We start from the raw sequence: 19416 nt of genomic DNA, 5'->3' as shown, positions 1-19416 counted from the left end.
GGATGAGCCGTACGTCAATCACAACCCGGGCTGGATCAAGTTGCCCGGCCGCTTGTGTGAGTGAACGCTGGCTGCGGAGAGTGGCGGCCGCGGCGGTGTGCGCTCCGGGAGCCGGGCAAGATGATGAAGTTTCGCTTCAGGCGGCAGGGGCACGACCCCCAGAGGGAGAAGGTCAAGCAGGAGCTGTTCGCGTTCAATAAGGTGCGGGGCCGGGGGAGACGGGTGATGGGGCCCCCGGGGGCTGTGCGGGGGGCTGCTGCCGAGCTGGGGGTATGGGGTGACCCCGATGTACTGAGGCTGGAAGCAGAGGGCTCGGGGGGCTGTGAAGTGTGATCCTCAATATTATGCACAGGGATCAGGGAGTGCAGCTCCGGAGGAGGGAACTCAGGATCCGTAATGTATGCACACAGTGACTGCACTAGCAGAATAGTGAGTGCAGCTCTGGAGGAAAGGACTCAGGATCAGTAATGTATGTATATAGTAAGTGCAGCTCTGGAGTATAATACAGGATCAGTAATGTATGCACACAGTGCCTACACCAGCAGAATAGTGAGTGCAGCTCTGGAAGAGGGAACTCAGGAGCAGTAATGTGTACTATATGTGTACTATATGTGTGCTATATATATGTGCAGCTCTGGAGTATAATACAGGATATAATTCAGGATCAGTAATGTTTGTACATAGTGATTCCACCAGCAGAAGAGTAAATGCAGCTCTGGAGGAGGGAATTCAGGATCAGTAATGTATGTACAAAGTGCATGCACCAGCAGAATAGTGAGTGCAGCTCTGGAGTATAATACAGGAGGTAACTCAGGATCAGTAATGTATGTACACAGCGACTGTGCCAGCAGAATAGTGAGTGCAGCTCTGGAGTATAATACAGGAGGTAACTCAGGATCAGTAATGTAATGTATGTACACAGTGACTGCACCAGCAGAATAGTGAGTGCAGCTCTGGAGTATAATACAGGAGGTAACTCAGGATCAGTAATGTATGTACACAGTGACTCCACCAGCAGAATAGTGAGTGCAGCTCTGCAGTATAATACAGGATGTAACTCAGGATCAGTAATGTATGTACACAATGACTGCACCAGCAGAATAGTGAGTGCAGCTCTGGAGTATAATACAGGATGTAACTCAGGATCAGTAATGTATGTACACAGTGACTCCACCAGCAGAATAGTGAGTGCAGCTCTGGAGTGGTAGAATCCTTGATCTTATTGCTGCCTTGTGTGAGCTGCGGGTCAGGGCCTCACTACTGGTGAACAGGTGTAATGTTAGAACGTAGCGGCGCAGCCACAAATAGTCTTGAGAATATAAAAAGCAATAGAGTTAGGAAGTGGTGAGGGGAATGTGGGCCACTGCTGAGAAAAGCCCACAAAACTATTTTCCGGAACTGCTGAGCATTTGCCACCTGTACACCAAGGTTGGCAGAGCTGAACTCAGGCTGCAGCTTGTGGAAATGTAGAGTATCAGCTGGGGGTGAGTGAAGAATGGAGTAAATAGATGCTGCTGGTGCCCCCGCTGTCCATGCTGCGGTGGTCTTGTGGTCAGAAGTGCGGCCCCTCTGCTCCTATGTCGGTGGGTTGATCATTACTGAGAGTCCATGTGTTGTGAATGTGTGGTCAATGGCTGAGGGTACGGGAGCTTCCTGCACTGATGGCTTTATGCGTGGATCAGGCTTGATGTCATTCACTGACAGCAAGCAGTTTTGTTTTTTTTTTTTTGTAATTTTGTATTTATAAGCATCCTGTGAGTCTCTGGATCTGCATCTCTCCTACCGTCACCTGCTAATATCGCAGGGAGAAAAGGCTGATGGCAGCAACGGGATGACGCTCTGGGGACCCCGTACCCCTGTGACTTGTTGTCAAGGGCCAGCAACATTAGTCTGTTCTATTTCTAGGAAGTGTTTCTCTGATTTTAAGCACCATCTTGTAGTTTTAAAATAGATTTCTTGATTTTTGAGTTAGTTTGCAGAGCTGTAATCACAATTCTGCTTGTTACTGGAAACTGTCAACAAGCCTGTTTGTAAGACAATTCACCCTCAACTGTGTGATTTCTTCCACATTGTAGGGTCTCAGCCAAGAGTCTGTTCTTTGTAAGAGCTGAGATCAGCGGATTGATTACTATTTTCAAGAATAAACAGCAGACTTGTGAGTGCAGCTCTGTAGTATAAATACAGGATAAGTAATGTATGTACACAGTGACTGCACCAGCAGAATAGTGAGTGCAGCTCTGGAGTATAATACAGGATGTAACTCAGGATCACGTACAGTGACTGCACCAGCAGAATAGTGAGTACAGCTCTGGACTATGATACAGGATCAGTACAGTATGTACACAGTGACACCACCAGCAGAATAGTGAGTGCAGCTCTGGACTATGATACAGGATCAGTACTGTATGTACACAGTGGCTGCACCAGCAGAATAGTGAGTGCAGCTCTGGAGTATAATACAGGATGCAACTCAGGATCAGTAATGTATGTACACGGCGACTGCACCAGCAGAATAGTGAGTGCAGCTCTGGGCTATGATACAGGAGCAGTAATGTATGTACACATTGACCCCCCCCCCCCCTTCCCTCCCCACTGGCAGAATAGTGAGTGCAGCTCTGGACTATGATACAGGAGCAGTAATGTATGTACACAGTGATTTCCCCCCCCCCCCTCCACCAGCAGAATAGTGAGTGCAGCTCTGGAGTATAATACAGGAGGTAACGCAGGGTCAGTAATGTATGTACTCAGTGCTGTAGATAATTATATGGGGTGTTTATGTTGCCAGTCTGTGGTGTTATTGGTGCGGTGTTGGTGGTGATCAGCGCCGCTCTTACCCCCCCCGGCACCGTATGGCATCCGGTCTTGCTGGGGATTTAGTCCTGTATCATCCTATTGTGTCACTAATGAGAGCTGACACCGTCTGTCCGGCTCATTTGCTGGATCGGGGACGTGTAGTGTTCGGATGGACAGATGTGAGAATCTTTACACAGGAATTCATGGAAGACTTCACTCAGATTTCCCAGAAACAGCTATAACAAGAAACCGCTGATGACACAGACCGCTGCTACTACAGCTCACAGGGATTTTCCCCAGCTTTCCCGGACTCCTGATGGACAGATCTGTCGTGTTATGCAAATATTTTGGACCAGAGGATGGATCCTAATTTTGGTTCAGGAGGCTGGAAAAGCTGTGTGGTTGCCTTGTCTGCTTTCCTCACCCAGCTTTCCCTGCTCCCAGATCTGCCTCTGGGCGCTGTAATTGCAGCTGCTGGGGGTTGTAGTTCGGTAACAGCTCGGAGGTCACTGCTCTGGTTTGAGTCGGGGCGGATGGAGAGGACGGTGGCTCCGGGCGGACATCTTCCCTGTCCATCCTGTGACTGCACAGCTGCAAGACATTAACTTTAAGAAAGTCCATAAAACTGCAAATCATGTCTGATAACAGAAGAAATACCTCACTGATATTATGATAAAGCTGTGCATTGCCAGAGGTGGCCCCCAGGGACCAAGCACGGGCCCGAGCCCTGGCAGGACTCCTCACCGGACCCCCTGATGCATTGTCTCAACCATTATTAAAATCCCTCTTCCCATTTTTTTTTTTTTTCTCTTCCCTCCTTGCTCCTTCCTACAGTCCTGGGTGCAGCAGCTGGATCCCTCCTACACACTCAGCTGAGTGCCCCTTCCCTGACTCAGCCCGAGAGCAGACTCCAGTGTGTTGTAATGGATCCTGTCAGACAGCTGGGAGGCCGACGTCCCATACAATGAACTCGTAAAGAGATCCTCCTCCCCGCACGTCTTATAGGAATAATCTCCTGCCATATAATGGATATTCCGAAGTCACATGTGCAAGGGAATATAACTACTATAATACTGCCCCCTGTATACAAGAATATAACTACTATAATACTGCCCCCTATGTACAAGAATATACCTACTATAATACTGCCCCCTATGTACAAGAATATACCTACTATAATACTGCCCCTATATACAAGAATATACCTACTATAATACTGCCCCCTATGTACAAGAATATACCTACTATAATACTGCCCCCTATGTACAAGAATATACCTACTATAATACTGCTCCTATGTACAAGAATATAACTGCTAGAATACTGCCCCCTGTATACAAGAATATAACTACTATAATACTGCTCCTATGTACAAGAATATAACTGCTAGAATACTGCCCCCTGTATACAAGAATATAACTACTATAATACTGCCCCCTATGTACAAGAATATACCTACTATAATACTGCCCCCTATGTACAAGAATATACCTACTATAATACTGCCCCTATGTACAAGAATATACCTACTATAATACTGCCCCCTATGTACAAGAATATACCTACTATAATACTGCCCCCTATGTACAAGAATATACCTACTATAATACTGCCCCCTATGTACAAGAATATACCTACTATAATACTGCCCTCTATGTACAAGAATATAACTACTATAATACTGCCCCCTATGTACAAGAATATACCTACTATAATACTGCCCCCTATGTACAAGAATATACCTACTATAATACTGCCCCCTATGTACAAGAATATACCTACTATAATACTGCCCCCTGTATAGAAGAATATAACTGCTAGAATACTGCCCCCCCTGTATACAAGAATAGAACGACTATAATACTGCCCCTATGTACAGGAATATAACTACTATAATACTGCCCCTATGTACAAGAATATAACTACTATAATACTGCCCTCTATGTGCAAGAATATAACTGCAATAATACTGCCCCGTATGTACAAGAATATAACTACTATAATACTGCCCCCTATGTACAAGAATATAACTACTATAATACTGCCCTGTATGTACAAGAATATAACTACTATAATACTGCCCCCTATGTACAGGAATATAACTACTATAATACTGCCCCTATGTACAGGAATATAACTACTATAATACTGCCCCTATGTACAGGAATATAACTACTATAATACTGCTCCTATGTACAGGAAAATAACTACTATAATACTGCTCCTATGTACAGGAATATAACTGCTATAATACTGCCCCTGTGTAATCCTATATAATTCTTGCTTTGTCTCTGGCTGCTGTTCTGTGCATTCTGCGAGGACGTGTGAATTATTAAAGCTTTCGCGCTCCTCTCTGCATTATATATGACATATTTGCCGGCAGATCTTGGGTTGGGAATCGTTTGTACAGTCGGGTTTCTGCGCAGATTGTGACCCGTCCATGTAAATGTAAACATGGCTGTAGTGAGACCCCTATGCAATTTCAGCCTTCGTGTGTGTGTGTGTGTGTGTGTGTGTGTGTGTGTGTGGTGAACATTGCGCGCAGTGTTGTGTGCGTCGTCATGCGGTGCGCGCAGTGTGGCGTACAGTATGTGGTATGCGTTGTGCGGTAGGTTTGTGGTGCCTGGAGTGCGGTATGTTGTACGGTGCATCGCTCTCTGCAGGGTACGGGGTCCGCTTTGCAGTCTCTTCTCCAGGTTTTGGGGGTCCGGCTGATGTTTTGCTGCCACTAATGATATTTATGAAGCTTTCTGTAGAGGACAGTGCTCATCCTTCCTTGATTAGTAATGTGCATTGGTTTCTTATTAATTTTTTTTTTTTTAACCCTTTATTTACCAGTGTTTTCCTATTTATCTCCTCTGCATTGCAGTGCTCTATCGGCATGTAAGCGGTTAAACCCGGGAAAGGCTACCTCCGGTCATTGAGCAGAGGCCCCTCTTCCCGGGGTGGCATTGTGGTCCGGTCTCTCTGATCTGGCCCTCCTTTCTATGGCCGGAGCTGGAGTAATGACTACCCCCACCGTCCCCTCCTCATCGGGGTATTGTGCACTTTGTGTATAGAGGACAAAAGCCCCATTTTTCTCCAGTCCTGGATTAGATGCTCTATGGGAACAATGGTCGGCCCTAAAATTCTCCCCATCCCCTCCTCCCCATCTCCTCGCAGATCCGTATATCTGATGGAGGGGTGGGTGTGGGGGGGGGGGGGGGTGCAGCGCTTTTTATGAAAACTTCTGCACGTCCTATATACTTCCCATATGTCCTCTATACATCCTCGCGTCCCCCACCTCTGTATCCGCAGTCTGCATTGTATGGGCGCCGCTGTTTTTAGTTTAAACTTCCTTGACCAAGCCTAAAATTCTTTAGAAATTCCTGGCCCCTTTGGGAACGGCGTTGACCGTCCAGCTGTGGGGCTGGCTACGATCATCCGTCCTATAGAGCCATCTCTATCCTCCAGCTGTTGCAAAACTACCACTCCCCTATATAAAGGTCTGTCTATCTGCGTCTTAAAGGGACCTTCCCAATTTAATATTTTGGCCTGCCGTTCGGATATTATATTCAGGAGAAACTGGACTGAAGTTCATGAAATAGTCGCATGAAGCCATTTATTCCTGCTCCATTCTCAAGTGCTTTTATGCCATGATGCAGATGGATGCATGTCTGGACTTAAAGGGATTGTCCACTAATTTTTTAGAATGGTTCATTAATGGGCCCAGGGTGGTGCAAGAGTGTAAAAATAAAGAAATACTTACCTATCCGACCTCCTGCCGATGGCTTCCTCTTTTGGTGGCCATTGCTACCAAACGGCAGCAGAGAGACCATCCCGTTGATTGGCTGCAGTGGTCACCTGACCCCCACCCTCCGACCAGAAGAGGAAGCCAGGATTGAGATGTGGTGCAGTTTTTGTTTTCCTAATTCTTAACTTCCCCTTCTAAAGGATATTGAGGGTTTAAAAAAAAAAAAAATAGCTGGAGGCCGCTCCACCCTGAACAAGAAATGGACGGGCATGTTGTGGAGTGAATATTATTTCCTTTTAGCGCGATTTCTAATGATCTCTGGAAACTTTGGGCTTTCTCTCAGAGGTAAGAGGGGAAACGACCAATGTTAACCAAAGCAACCAATCAGGGTGCAGGTTTCATTTTTGCAGAGCATAAAATGAAATGAAAGCTGCTCTGTGATTGGTTGCGATGGGTAACGAGGCCTGTTTTCCCTCTAACAAGGCCTGAAGAGTTTAATCAGGGGTAACATTGGGCCTTATCTATCATAAGCTAAGTGAACTTTGCAGACCTTATAGTTAGAGGGAAAACAGGCCTCGTTGCCCATAGCAACCACTAACTTATGATGGATAAGACCCATTATTATCCAAGATTGACCACGACAGGCCTTTTTAATGGTTGCTGTGGGTAATGAGGCCTGTTTTCCCCTCTAACAAGGCCTGCAGAGTTCCCTATTAGGTAACATTGGGCCTTATCCATCATAAGATAAGGGAAACCGGGCCTCATTACCCATAGCAATCACACAACATTATCAAAGAGGGGGGGAAAAAGTGAGGCCTTATTGGTTGCTATGGGTAACTAGGCCTGTTTTGTCACTCTAACGTATGATGGATAAGACCAGTGTTACTCCAGAGTGAACTCTGCAGGCCTTGTTACCAATAGCAACCACTAACTTATGATGGATAAGACCCAACATTATCCAAGAGGGAACACTGCAGGCCTTTAGTGGCTGCTATGGGTAACGAGGCCTTTATTCCCTCTAACTTATGATAGATAAGGCCCAATGTTACCCAAGCGGAAGCTTTGCTGACCTAGTTAGGGGGAAACAGGCCTTGTTACCCATAACAACCACTAAGACCTGCCGTGTTCCCCTTTGATAATGTTGGGTCATATTCATCATGAGTTAGTAGTTGTTATGGGTAAAAAGGCCTGTTTTACATCTAACAAGGCCTGCAGAGCACCCTCTTGGGTAACATTGGGCCTTATCCATCATAACTTGGAGGGGAAAATGGGCCTTGTTACCAATAGCAACCACTAACTTATGATAGATGAGACCCAACAATATCAAAGCAGGAATATGACAGTCCTTGTTACTGGTTGCTATGGGTAGCGAGGCCTGTTTTTCTCTAATTTAGGAAGAGGGAACTCTCCAGGCCTTGTTACCCATAGCAACCAGTAACAAGGACTGTCGTGTTCCCTCTTGGATAATGTTGGGTCTCATCCATCATAAGTTAGTGGTTGCTATGGGCAATGAGGCCTGTTTTCCCTCTAACTTATGTGGATAACGCCCAATATTACCCAAGAGGGAGCTCTGCAGGCCTTGTTAGAGGGGAAGAAAACAGGCCTCGTTACCCATAGCAACCACTAACAAGGCCTGCAGAGTTTCCTTTTGGGTAACATTGGGTCTTTCTCCATCATACGTTGGAGGGAGAACAGGCCTCGCTGCCCATAGCAACCATGAACTTGGCATGGATAAGGCCCAACATTATCCAAGAGGGAACACAACAGTACTTGTTACTGGTTGCTATGGGAGACGAGGCCTGTTTTCTCTAACGTATGATGGATAAGGCCCAATGTTATACATGAGGGAAAACAGCAGGCCTTGTTACTTCGCCACCAATAACAGTGCAGCTTTCATTTCATTTTATGCTCAGGAAAAATGAAAGCTGCAATGTGATTGGTTGCTATGGCTGACGAGGCCTGTATTGATAATGGAGGCCTTTAGGCTATGTTCACACTAGAAAAATGATTTTTCTTAAGAAATTTCTTAAGAGTGCACCTGTGTTAAAAAACGCACCAAAAACGCACGTGCGTTTTTGGTGCGTTTTTGGTGCGTTTTTGGTGCGTTTTTACCGCTGGTTGCTCCCTGCGTTATTGTGCCAATTATCTATGGCAAAAAACGCAGTTAGCTGCAGAAAAGAAGTGACATGCTCATTCTTTTTCTTAAGAAAATCTACTGAAAGAATTTTCTTAAGAAAAAAACGGTGTGTGCACAGCTAATTTTTTTTGCCATAGGTTTTGCTGGGGAATGTCTGCAGAAAGGTTACAAGAATTTCTCAAGAAATTTCTGCAGCAAAAACGGACCCAAAACGCAGGTAAAAAACGCTGTGTGTGAACATAGCCTTACAGTGCATAGATGCTGCAGGGTATTAGACGCGAGTGCACAGTGACTAAGCCCCACCCCTGCTGAAGTATGGAGATGAAGAAAAGTTCGGGAGTAGGGGCTTGGTTGCGCTGCCCCCCTCAGAAGAGAAGGCATTGCACCGTTGATTAAAATCATCAGTGTTGGTATAATTGGGTCCTCCAAACGCTGAAACCTCCGAAATCATCTGATGGTGGATGGATTTAGACTCTTTCTCTCCCCCCCCCCCCCCCCCCACCCCCATGTTCTCGTCTACAAGACTCGTATCTGGTGCAAGAAGGAGGCAGGGGGGACATCGCGCTCCCCCGTAATTAGAATCAGATTGTGGCGGAGATAATTTATCCATAGCGGATGCAGCTGTTTTGTGATCTCACCCAGGGGGAGAGGAGTCACGTCGTTCAACCTGCTTCTTAAAGGAGCACCTCCCTCCCCGGTGGGGTTTAGAGAAGGAGGGCGGGGGGGGGGGGGGAGAGGAACGACGCTGCGTTGGCTTTATTTATTTTTCGGCATCGGCTCATGTTGTTGGCTGTTCTCCTTGTTTTTCTGGAAAGGACCCAGCTCTGGGAAGGTCAAGAAGTATTGGATTTTAATGAGCCGCTCTTATGGCCAGGTGTAATGGGACGGTTGTCCTGTTGATGATGGGGTCAGGGCCGAGGTGCCAATTAGCGGGCTAGGGGTGAGATGGCGGTGAATTCGCCTCCCTGTGATTTGTATACTCATAAAGCGAGGGGGTGACTTGTTTTTCTCGGCAGGCGGGTATCGTCTTGGCAGATGCCAGGAGGTTTCTGTGTAGTTTTGAGAGCGGGGAGAACAGTGTAGTCCAATTTGGAGGTGGGAGGTGTACTTCTTTTTTTTTTTTTTTTTTTTTTTTGTTCCCATCTTCATAGATTAAATATTTTTGGATGGTGCATGTAAAAACAAGCACTTAATTGCAATTATCTGCTTATTAAAATTATCAGCTGTTCTTGAAATAGTAAAATTTTGTTTACAGAACGTTGCCTAGGAAACCGACCACCACTGCTGGCTAGCTTGTGAGCACTTTGCTGTAGCTGGCCATGATTAGGAGGTCATGGCGCGCTCCGGGGATTCATCAAAACGGTGCTTACAAGCTCAATAGGAAGGAGCTTGCAAGCACTGTTGCATATTTTGCTATGTAGCTGCGGTGGTCTGTCTCCAAGGCAACCAGCTGTAAACAAAGTAAGTGTTTCTCAAATGGCTGAAAATTTTAATAAGCAGTAATTTTGCAAAAATGCTTTTATTATCCAACAATATCTATTTCTGAAGATGGGAATAACCCTCATAAGACGGCCAGTTCTGTTTCCTTGGCCGATAAGCGGCACCAGATGTTTTGCAGCCAGTTGCTCTGACAGGCGGGGGTGACTCTGGCTTTTCTTTGTCGCAATTGATGGATGATACAATAATATTAATATAAACATATAATTTCATATTTTTATGTTTGCACAATTCTAACCTGTGACTTTTCTCCTTCCAGACTGTCGAGCATGGATTCCCCAACCAGCCGAGCTCCCTCGCCTTCGACCCTGTGCTGCGGATTATGGCGATCGGTGCAAAATCTGGCGCTGTCAAAATGTATCCTTTTTATTATATTATCAGTCGTGAGATATCTCAAGGGCCCCATGGGCGAGGAGCGGGGGTCAAATAGGTAAGAAGTCCGGCTCTCACCATGGGACAGTAAATAGTGTTTTGATTGGCATTGCCCGCCTCGTGTTCTTAAGTGACGTCGGTTCAGCTCTGCTACATTGCTGACGTGTACATGCACCTTGCGTTACAAGTACTTGTCAACTATGGATGCAGGTTATGCAGTTACAGCCCTGACGACTGCTTCTGGGAAAGCTGGATGATATCCAATATGGCCGCTATGTACCCCAGATAACGATGGTGGGCTTCATCATCCAGCTTTCTTGCACACAGCAGCACTGGAGTTTAGTTTTGCTTGCAAAAAGCCCCCGACATTTTTATGGATGACTACTGAGATGAGAATCGCCAAGCAATGAACTTCTTTTTTTTATTTATTTATTTATTTTTTCTTGCCCATTTACAAGGGGGTAGGACGTAGCCCCTTCTCCCCAAAGCAAAATTTACCCAGATGATGGCACTGATGTGACCTGAAGGGAAGAAGGGGGTCACAACTAGATGTTGTGCCCACTGTAACAGGCACTGTCTGACATCCATCTCTTGCCCGGGGGCTTTGGTTATTCGGTCATCCTTCACATAATGAAGATGGACTTGTGCATCGGTTATTTCACAATGGCCGCGGCAAAAAAATCACCCAGAAATGGGGCAACAAGGAGCCCCGGGGAAATTTCTACTTGGGGGTCAATGACTTGATTTGTAACTGGGAAATTCTGAGTGAACAAAAAAAAATAAAAGAATTGATTATATATATATATATATATATATATATATATATATATATATATATATATATATATATATATATATATATATATATATATATATATATATATATATATATATATATATATATATATATATATATATATATATATATATATATATAATATATTTTAGTATTCGCAAAAACTTTTGAAACTGTAACGAGTTAATAAAAAAAAATAGTCTTCATTTCAATTCTTGCCAAAAACATAAGAGCTCATATTGGCCAGTTACTTGTTATCCAAAATAATAAGCAACATCACAGACACATCTGGCAACCCCTTACCTTTTAAAAAAAAATATAAGGGAGGAGAATATAAATATATATTTATTCTTTTTTTGTTACTTCGAAAGGTAAGGGGTTGCCAGATGTGTCTGTGATGCTGCTTATTATTTTGGATAACAAGTAACTGGCCAATATGAGCTCTTATGTTTTTGGCAAGAATTGAAATGAAGACTATTTTTTTATTAACTCGTTACAGTTTCAAAAGTTTTTGCGAATATAATATATATATATATATATATATATATATATATATATATATATATATATATATATATATATATATATATATATATATATATATATATATATATATATATATATATATATATATATATATATATATATATATATATATATATATATATATATATATATATATATATATATATATATATATATATTATATATTTTTCTTTTTCCCTATCCCTTTTTGACATTGGGGTGATCCACCAGCAAATACTTGATGTTTATGGGCGACTGTTCCGACTTCTGTGCTCTTGTTCAGCTCTTCGTCAGTTCTTGGAGCCATGGTTGGTCCTAGAAACCCCACCTCCCCCCAACTCCGGCATAGTGTCCCCTTTTCTGCCCCCACATATTGTATAAAATGAGTGTCGCCCCATTAATGAGGGGCAGCTCTGAGGCTCTTGCACAGCTGTCAGTGAGATGGGAATATCCAGGTCAGCGATCCATTACTCGTCCTGCACAGAGACGCTTATTCTCCCACACAAAGGGACAATTGTGTGTCTGCAGCTGGGCCTGACGGCCGGGGCGAGGGTCTCTGTCAGCCATGATGACTCCGGCGTCCAGCACAGTCAGAGAGAAGTGGACGCCATCACCCCGAGCGGCATCTGGAGTGGAAGATCCTCTGCAGCGGCCTCCGGGGGGGCAAAGAAATTGGCATCTGTAGGATTTTGCATTGGAAAGAGGAATAATATATCTTTGTGCAGTGTTATCTGGTAAGATAGATCTTCATCCCTATTAAGGTGTTTATTTAATTTGTTTCTACAATAAACCTCCTGCGTAGAACGTGTCATCCTGCACCTCCTGGTCACGTGTCAAAAAGAACTAATATTTTACATGGAATCCACTTTTTAAACTCCCAGGAGACGCCTGTAACGGCTTGTTCTGCGCCATCCACTCACCTGCTGAGTCAGCGGGAACAGACCTGTCATCTGCTCTTCCCTGCGACGTGAAAGTTCTGTAGTCATGGTAACAAGCGGCGCAGAAATCTACTGCGTATTGTCTCCAACACATCTGCTCCCGGGCAGGAGACCTACAGGAGATGTGAGGGAGACGGCGGGGTAACCGGGCAGTATTATAGCAGTTATATTCTTGTACATAGGGGCAGTATTATAGTAGTTATATGCTTGTACATAGGGGGCAGTATTATAGTAGTTATATTCTTGTACATAGGGCGCAGTATTATAGCAGGTATATTCTCCCTCATCCTTGCAGCTATTGCATTACTCGGTTGAGGCCTGTATTGTGCAGGAGACGTGTTGGTGTTGATGAATCTTATTTTCTGGCTGTTCCTCCCGTGGTGTTGGGGTCTCGGCCCCTCTGGTCTCCTCTATGCTTTGCTGTTGGCAGGAGTCCACCGGTCTCTGGACTATGAATGGATTTGTCCGCATGATTTACCACGTATCCTCGCTCTGCGTTCACACGTCTGCCGCTGATTTGAGGTCTAATCATTGGTGTGAGGGGCTCTCCTCGGTTGGGGATTCCTGATATCACAGATTTGGGGTTATTATATGGGCGAGGCAGTGCGGAGTCCTCTGCAGGTGGAGCAGACTTGTTTTGTCACCTTTTTTACTGTATTGAACTACTGGGGATTTAATATAGTTGATAAAAATGTTTGGTGCGCTCCTGAGCTTATACCCATAGATATCGCCCGTATGCCTATTTAAAGGGCCGGTAACATAATACCATTTTGACTTGAAGACTTTTTGCAGGTCCTGAGTAGCTGATCCCATGCGGCTAATCTCCTCCGCTGCTATAAATGTCCTCCACGTCCTGACCATAGACCGGTTAATTTCCTTGACCCCTGATCACCTTTAGATACGGTGCGCCCGGCGTGGAGTTCACCGGATTGCACAAGGAAACCGCCACCGTGACGCAGATGCACTTCTTACCCGGACAGGTAGGCCATTGTTTCACTTTAGCAATATATTGGGATTGAAGGGGTTAACCGGCGCCTACGTCAGGAGGTTGGTGTGGACGGCCACCTTTCAGGCATCGTGTCCTGCTGGTACCTGGCCGGTAGCCATCGATGCCGCGTCACCTGGATGACCCCCCCCCCCCTTTTAATACTTCCAAATGACTGATGTGCCAAGATTAATGTTTCTATAGCGCCAACTAATGGTTATCGGCTCCATTTATAATACCCGTCGTCTTCTCCCAGGGTCGGCTCCTCTCATTGCTGGACGATAACACCATCCACCTGTGGGAGCTGCAGCAGAAAGATGGCTGCTCCTACCTGGAAGAGACCCGCAGCTTCCTCCTCCCGTGCCGACCAGGGTTCGACTGCGCTAAGTACTCACACCCCTGCCTTCTTTGTCTCTCACGCTTGTCTGTTACATAGAACGATCTGCACCCATGTACCAGGGCATAATGGGAGTTGGAGTCCTATATTTGGGGGGTGGGGGGGGGTGAGACTCCCTGCAGCCCATAGGGTCCAGTACAAATGCAGCTCTGGATGTGACCAGAGCAGAATACCGGACCCATCCTAGGAGCCGTGACCCCCGAGAGGTCAGATTATCCCCCCTGATAGGTGCGGCATCACACAGGCGTGAGGGGCGAGAAGACCTTCACTTTGGTGGAAGCTTTGCGGTGTCCCTGGTGCAGGACTTTGCGGTGTCCCTGGTGCAGGACTTTGCGGTGTCCCTGGTGCAGGACTTTGCGGTGTCCCTGGTGCAGGACTTTGCTCTTTCCTCCTCATTTAAAGGGGATGTTTAGAATTAGTAAAAACAACACTTCTGCTTTCTTCTCAGCCGAACACTTCCTTCCCTCCGCAGGTTGTGTGTGGTACTGCACCCAAGTGTTCACCGTCAATACCCCACACACCCAGATGTGGCGCTGTTTCTGTAAGAAGGTGGCCATGTTTTTTTTCTAATTCTCGACATCCTCCTTCTAAGGTGATCTGTCACTTATCTAGTTATGGCTGCCGGGGTCTATACTAGGGGGAGATTTATCACATCTAGTGGAAATAAGTGTGCAATGGGTTTGTCCAGTGTTGGAAAAACAAATATGGCCGTCCCCCAAAGCAGATCCGGGATACCCAACACGACCTGGGGACAGATGTGGCGCCGATTCTGATTTCTAGCGGCCATGTTTTTCTAGCTCTGGACATGCCCTTTGGCGGTGTAGATGGTGATGGTCGGTCTGTGTTCAGTTCCCCTCCCAGTGTTACCCGTGTGACGGTGATCCTGGTGGTGGCCTCCTGTGACGTGGCCGCTCTGGGGACGGAAGGTGGCGGCGTCTACTTCATCCAGATCCCGACCTTCAAACTCCTGGAAGATCAGACCTTGCTTCAAGACGAGATATTACAGAGGTGAGACTGTCGGCGCCCTGTGAGGCCATCGTGCTGGGCCTTGTAGTCCCTCACTGTCTGTAGTAATGGGATTCAGTGTAGATCTTAGCGGCTGCACACTGGAGACCCCTGTATACGTGTGCTCATGTAACGCTGCGTCTGAGACCCCCTTATTCCGTCCTTTCCAGCCTTCCAGAAGAATACAGATGCGGGAAGACCCTGGGGCCGGTGGAGTCTCTGCAGCAGCATCCGCAGGAGCCGGGCAAGATGCTCATCGGGTACAGCCGGGGACTGGTGACCCTATGGGACCGAGACGCACGGAAGGGGGAGCATCACTTCTTGGGGAACCAGGTGACTAGAAGGATCCACAAACTTCTGTTTCTATGGAGTGCTCCTTTTTAAAGAGCAATAAATATTATATTGTTTAAATAAATTAAATTTTAAATATAATTTAGAAAAAATATTTTTATTTTTTTCATTATTTACAATATATATTTTAATTAACTTATAATTTAAACATTTTTAAATTTAATACATATTTAAAAATATATATTTAACTTACAATTTAAAAGAGTATTTTTAAAATATACATAATTTTCTTTAAAAATATAATATATTTTATTTTCATTATTAAATATATACAGGGTTGTCCAAAAGTAGGTGGACAGTACGTGTAATAGGGTTATCAGACATGGTGTAACGTGAAACTGACTCAGTTGCCCTTAGCAACCAATCAGATTCCACTTTTCATTCCTCACAGACTCTGGGGAAATGAAAGGTGGAATCCGATTGGTTGCTAAGGGCAACTTGAGTCAGTTTCACTTTACACCATGTTTGATAACCCTATTACTCATAACGTTCACCTACTTTTGGACCACACTGTATTATAATATATTTGACTTAATATGTTTTAATATAATTCTTATTTATATTATTTAAATATAGTCTGAAAAATACGGTAATGCAATGGATAGAAGACGCACTTTTTTTTTTTTTTTCCCTCCAAATGTTGGGGGTGCTCATTAGTCTGAATGTAGGGCTGCGGGGAATGAGGGTGCTGCGGCGGAGCGGGTCATCGGTTGCACGAGCAGGCTGTAGCAGCCTGCCGTGACCACGTGGGTCCGCTCATTTCATATGCACGCCCATCATCCCGCCCCAGCATCTCTCAGCACTGTAGCCGGTGCTGAGAGATGGGCGGGGGGAGCGCGCATAGTAAAGAGCAGGCCCGTGTGATCACCCTTGGCAACTACAGCCTGGAGTGATCTTGTGCGGCTGTATTCACTGCCCCCCCACCCCTCCCCCCCAGTGGATAAGTATACTCACCAGCCACCGATCCCTGCAGCATCGTGATGTCTGCTGTCCGCTGATCTGTGCATAGAGTGGTGAGCACAGGGATGGCGTCATCCCTGTACGCTCCGCTAGTCTCCACACACATCAGCGGGCGGCAGACAGGAGGGCACCACGACGCTGCAGGGATCGGCTCCACACAGGTCAGTGGCGCTGCTGCTGACACAGAGGAAGATGATCGATGCTGCATAGAGCGAGGAAAGGTGAGTATAAACTTTTTTTTTTTTTTTTTTCTTTCTGTGCCATAGGATACAGGCCATATAGAAGGATGGGGATCATATATGTCGCAGGCGGGGAGGACGCCGCTGCTGCGCTTGCTAACGCTCGGGTCCGGCGCTGCTGCTCGGTGGCTCGAACGGTGGGCCGGATCCGGGGACTCGAGCGGCGCTCCTCGCCCGTGAGTGAAAGGGGTGGTTGGTTTGGGGGATTTAGTCCATGACGCCACCCACGGGTTGTGGTGAAGATGGGCACCACCGCTGCTGGTGACGGGGATCCCGGGAGCGATGATAGGGAGCAGCTGGGATGTTGTTTTCCCCCCCCGTGGGTAGGGGTCGGTGATCCTGGGGCCCGGTGATGTGGTGACGGGGAGGCAGGGTTGCAGAGACGGCGCGGTGCTGGATGGCACGGGTGTACTCACTCAGTAAGAGATGCACAAAGTCCTCGGTAAACCAAACTGCTGGATGGACTGGTCCCGCAGCCGGCTGCAGTGTCTCTCCCCGGACAGGTGATGGCGGCTGTCTTTTCCTGCACCTTTTGTGTACTGTTTGACTACGATGGGTCCCCAACGGTAGTCCGCTCCCCGGTGTATGGATGCCGGAGGAGCCAGTTTGCCCGCAGGCCCTTGGGTCTCTAGCCTTAGGCGGTAGCTGTATACCCTCACGGTGCAGACGGTTGCCTTCTAACGGGTCTTTGGCTGTTAGGAAACCCCTGGGGTTCCTGTCACACTCGGATTTGACTATTGTCGGCGGCTCCAAGCCTAGTCGGAGTTTGATGGCCCTGCCTGTGTGTGCTGGCTTCACTTTGCCCCCCGGTCGGTACCGGCGGGCCACCGCCCGTCCCCGGTCCTACGGTTCCGCGTTGATTCACCACTCCTGCAGACGGCCACCACCGTCTGCCAACCTTGTCAGTGCCTGGGCCACAAACCCAGACACTCTCCACTTTACTCCTCTCACTTCAACCTCCTGGACTAAACTGTCTCTCTTTCCCGCCTCCAGGCCTGTGAACTCCTCGGTGGGTGGGGCCAACCGCTTGGCTCCGCCCTACCTGATGTGGACATAGACCCTGGAGGGAGGCAACAAGGATTTTGTGTTTTGGCTAGTGTTGCTGTCTAGTGGGGGTGGGGGTGTCTGTGTTACCTGTGACGTCCTGGCTAGGCCAGGGCGCCACATATACAAGGCAGGAGGATCATTACCAGGCTGTGGTACCTTAGTAGAGCATTTGGGGACATTACCACCATAACAGTGTCAGCAGCAGATCCTCGCCCCATAAGTGTGTCATGACCACATTTTTTGCTTTAAAATTTATTTTCCTATTTTACTCCTCTCAAACCAGAATGCGTCTTATAGTCCGAAAAATACAGTATATATTTTAAATAAAAATTGAGAATTTTTTATTTTTACTTAAATTTATATAATTTTAAATCTAATGCTTATTCAACTATATTTATTTATTTATTTTATTTATTTATTTATTTATTTTTTTTTTTTTTTATTTCCTCCCGGTTTTGTTCTGCCAGCAACTGGAGAGCCTGTACTGCGAGAGCAACGGTTCATCCTTCATCACCTCCCACAGCGACGGAGGATACATGGTGTGGGCAGCAAGCAACAATTCCTGCACCACGTCCCAGCCCGTCACCTCCACAATACCATACGGTGGGTTCACCTCGACATGTGTTCCCAAAACCATTAGTGCAACCACAAAACCAGTTCATCCAGTATTGGGAGCTGATTGCTGTTGGTCGTTTCCAATTGTCCATATATGCAAGACCACCTCCTATGGAAGCCCTTTGAAAACTGGTCCCCCATCCCCTGCAAAGAAGCCCTGAATAGGGTGGGGGGGAATGGCGGCTAAATACCTTAAAATAAGCTGGGGGTAGTAGCTGAAAATGACCAGTGCACTGACGCCATGTTTTCTGTTCCCTTCTAGGTCCATTTCCCTGCAAAGCGATTAATAAGATCCAGTGGCAGTCCAGCAGCTGCGGGTAGGTGTTGGTAAGACGTGATATATGGGGGTCGCGATTGCCTCTGCTGTGATGTGACGTTGGGGTCCCTCCTGCCGGGGTCGTAGCTGTTTATGTCTTTATATGTCACGAGTTCCTGTAACATTCTGCGATTTCCTTCCTTCCTTTTTCTCGGCTGCAGGAACCACTTCATCATGTTCAGCGGTGGCATGCCTCGGGCCAGCTACGGGGACCGCCACTGTGTCACCATCATGCAAGGGAAGAACCTGGTGACCTTGGACTTCACCTCTCGCGTGATCGACTTCTTCACAGTGTCTCCAGTGAAGAGTGAGGACGGTACGAAGCCGAAGGGGTTGTCTTTTAGGCTATGTGCCCACGGGACTCTGTATTTGCGGATTTTTCTGCATCAAAATCTGCAGCTTTCCCCCGGAATCCGCACCTTTTCATAGGTGCGGATTTTGTTTGTGTTGTGTTTTTTTTTTTTTTTTTTTTTTTGTTTGAATAGGCAAAATCCGCATGAAAATCCGCGACAATAATTGACATGCAGCAGAATTTTCCGCACGAAAATCCGCATGATTTCCGCTTCGGAAAAATCCGCAGCGTTGGTACAGCATTTCCCAAATGCCATAGAAATGGCTGGGGAGTAGCTGTGCTTCAGATTTATGGAAAATCCGCGGCTTTTCTGAGAAATCCGCAGCAAAATCCGCGCATTTTCCGCAGCGTGGGCACA

General features: G+C 46.4%; 1 protein-coding gene across 3 annotated transcripts in view; it reads left to right on the top strand.

The window, feature by feature from the left end:
* The window catches only part of LLGL1 (LLGL scribble cell polarity complex component 1), a 28049-nt gene continuing 8633 nt past the window's right edge, over nt 1–19416 (top strand). For 2 of the 3 annotated variants that reach the window (XM_075318366.1, XM_075318365.1), the window contains exons 1-9: nt 1–201; nt 10420–10517; nt 13690–13771; nt 14033–14163; nt 15023–15181; nt 15349–15511; nt 18243–18378; nt 18653–18707; nt 18868–19022. In XM_075318366.1, coding sequence (XP_075174481.1) covers nt 121–201; nt 10420–10517; nt 13690–13771; nt 14033–14163; nt 15023–15181; nt 15349–15511; nt 18243–18378; nt 18653–18707; nt 18868–19022 — 1060 coding nt within the window. In that variant the 5' untranslated portion in view covers nt 1–120. The remainder of the gene's footprint in view (nt 202–10419; nt 10518–13689; nt 13772–14032; nt 14164–15022; nt 15182–15348; nt 15512–18242; nt 18379–18652; nt 18708–18867; nt 19023–19416) is intronic. The other variant, XM_075318367.1, reaches the window with a different exon arrangement.

Source organism: Anomaloglossus baeobatrachus, chromosome 7, assembly GCF_048569485.1.
Source record: "Anomaloglossus baeobatrachus isolate aAnoBae1 chromosome 7, aAnoBae1.hap1, whole genome shotgun sequence".
In the NCBI taxonomy this organism is placed as follows: Eukaryota; Metazoa; Chordata; class Amphibia; order Anura; family Aromobatidae; genus Anomaloglossus; species Anomaloglossus baeobatrachus.
This window is presented reverse-complemented; position numbering and strand designations above follow the sequence as displayed.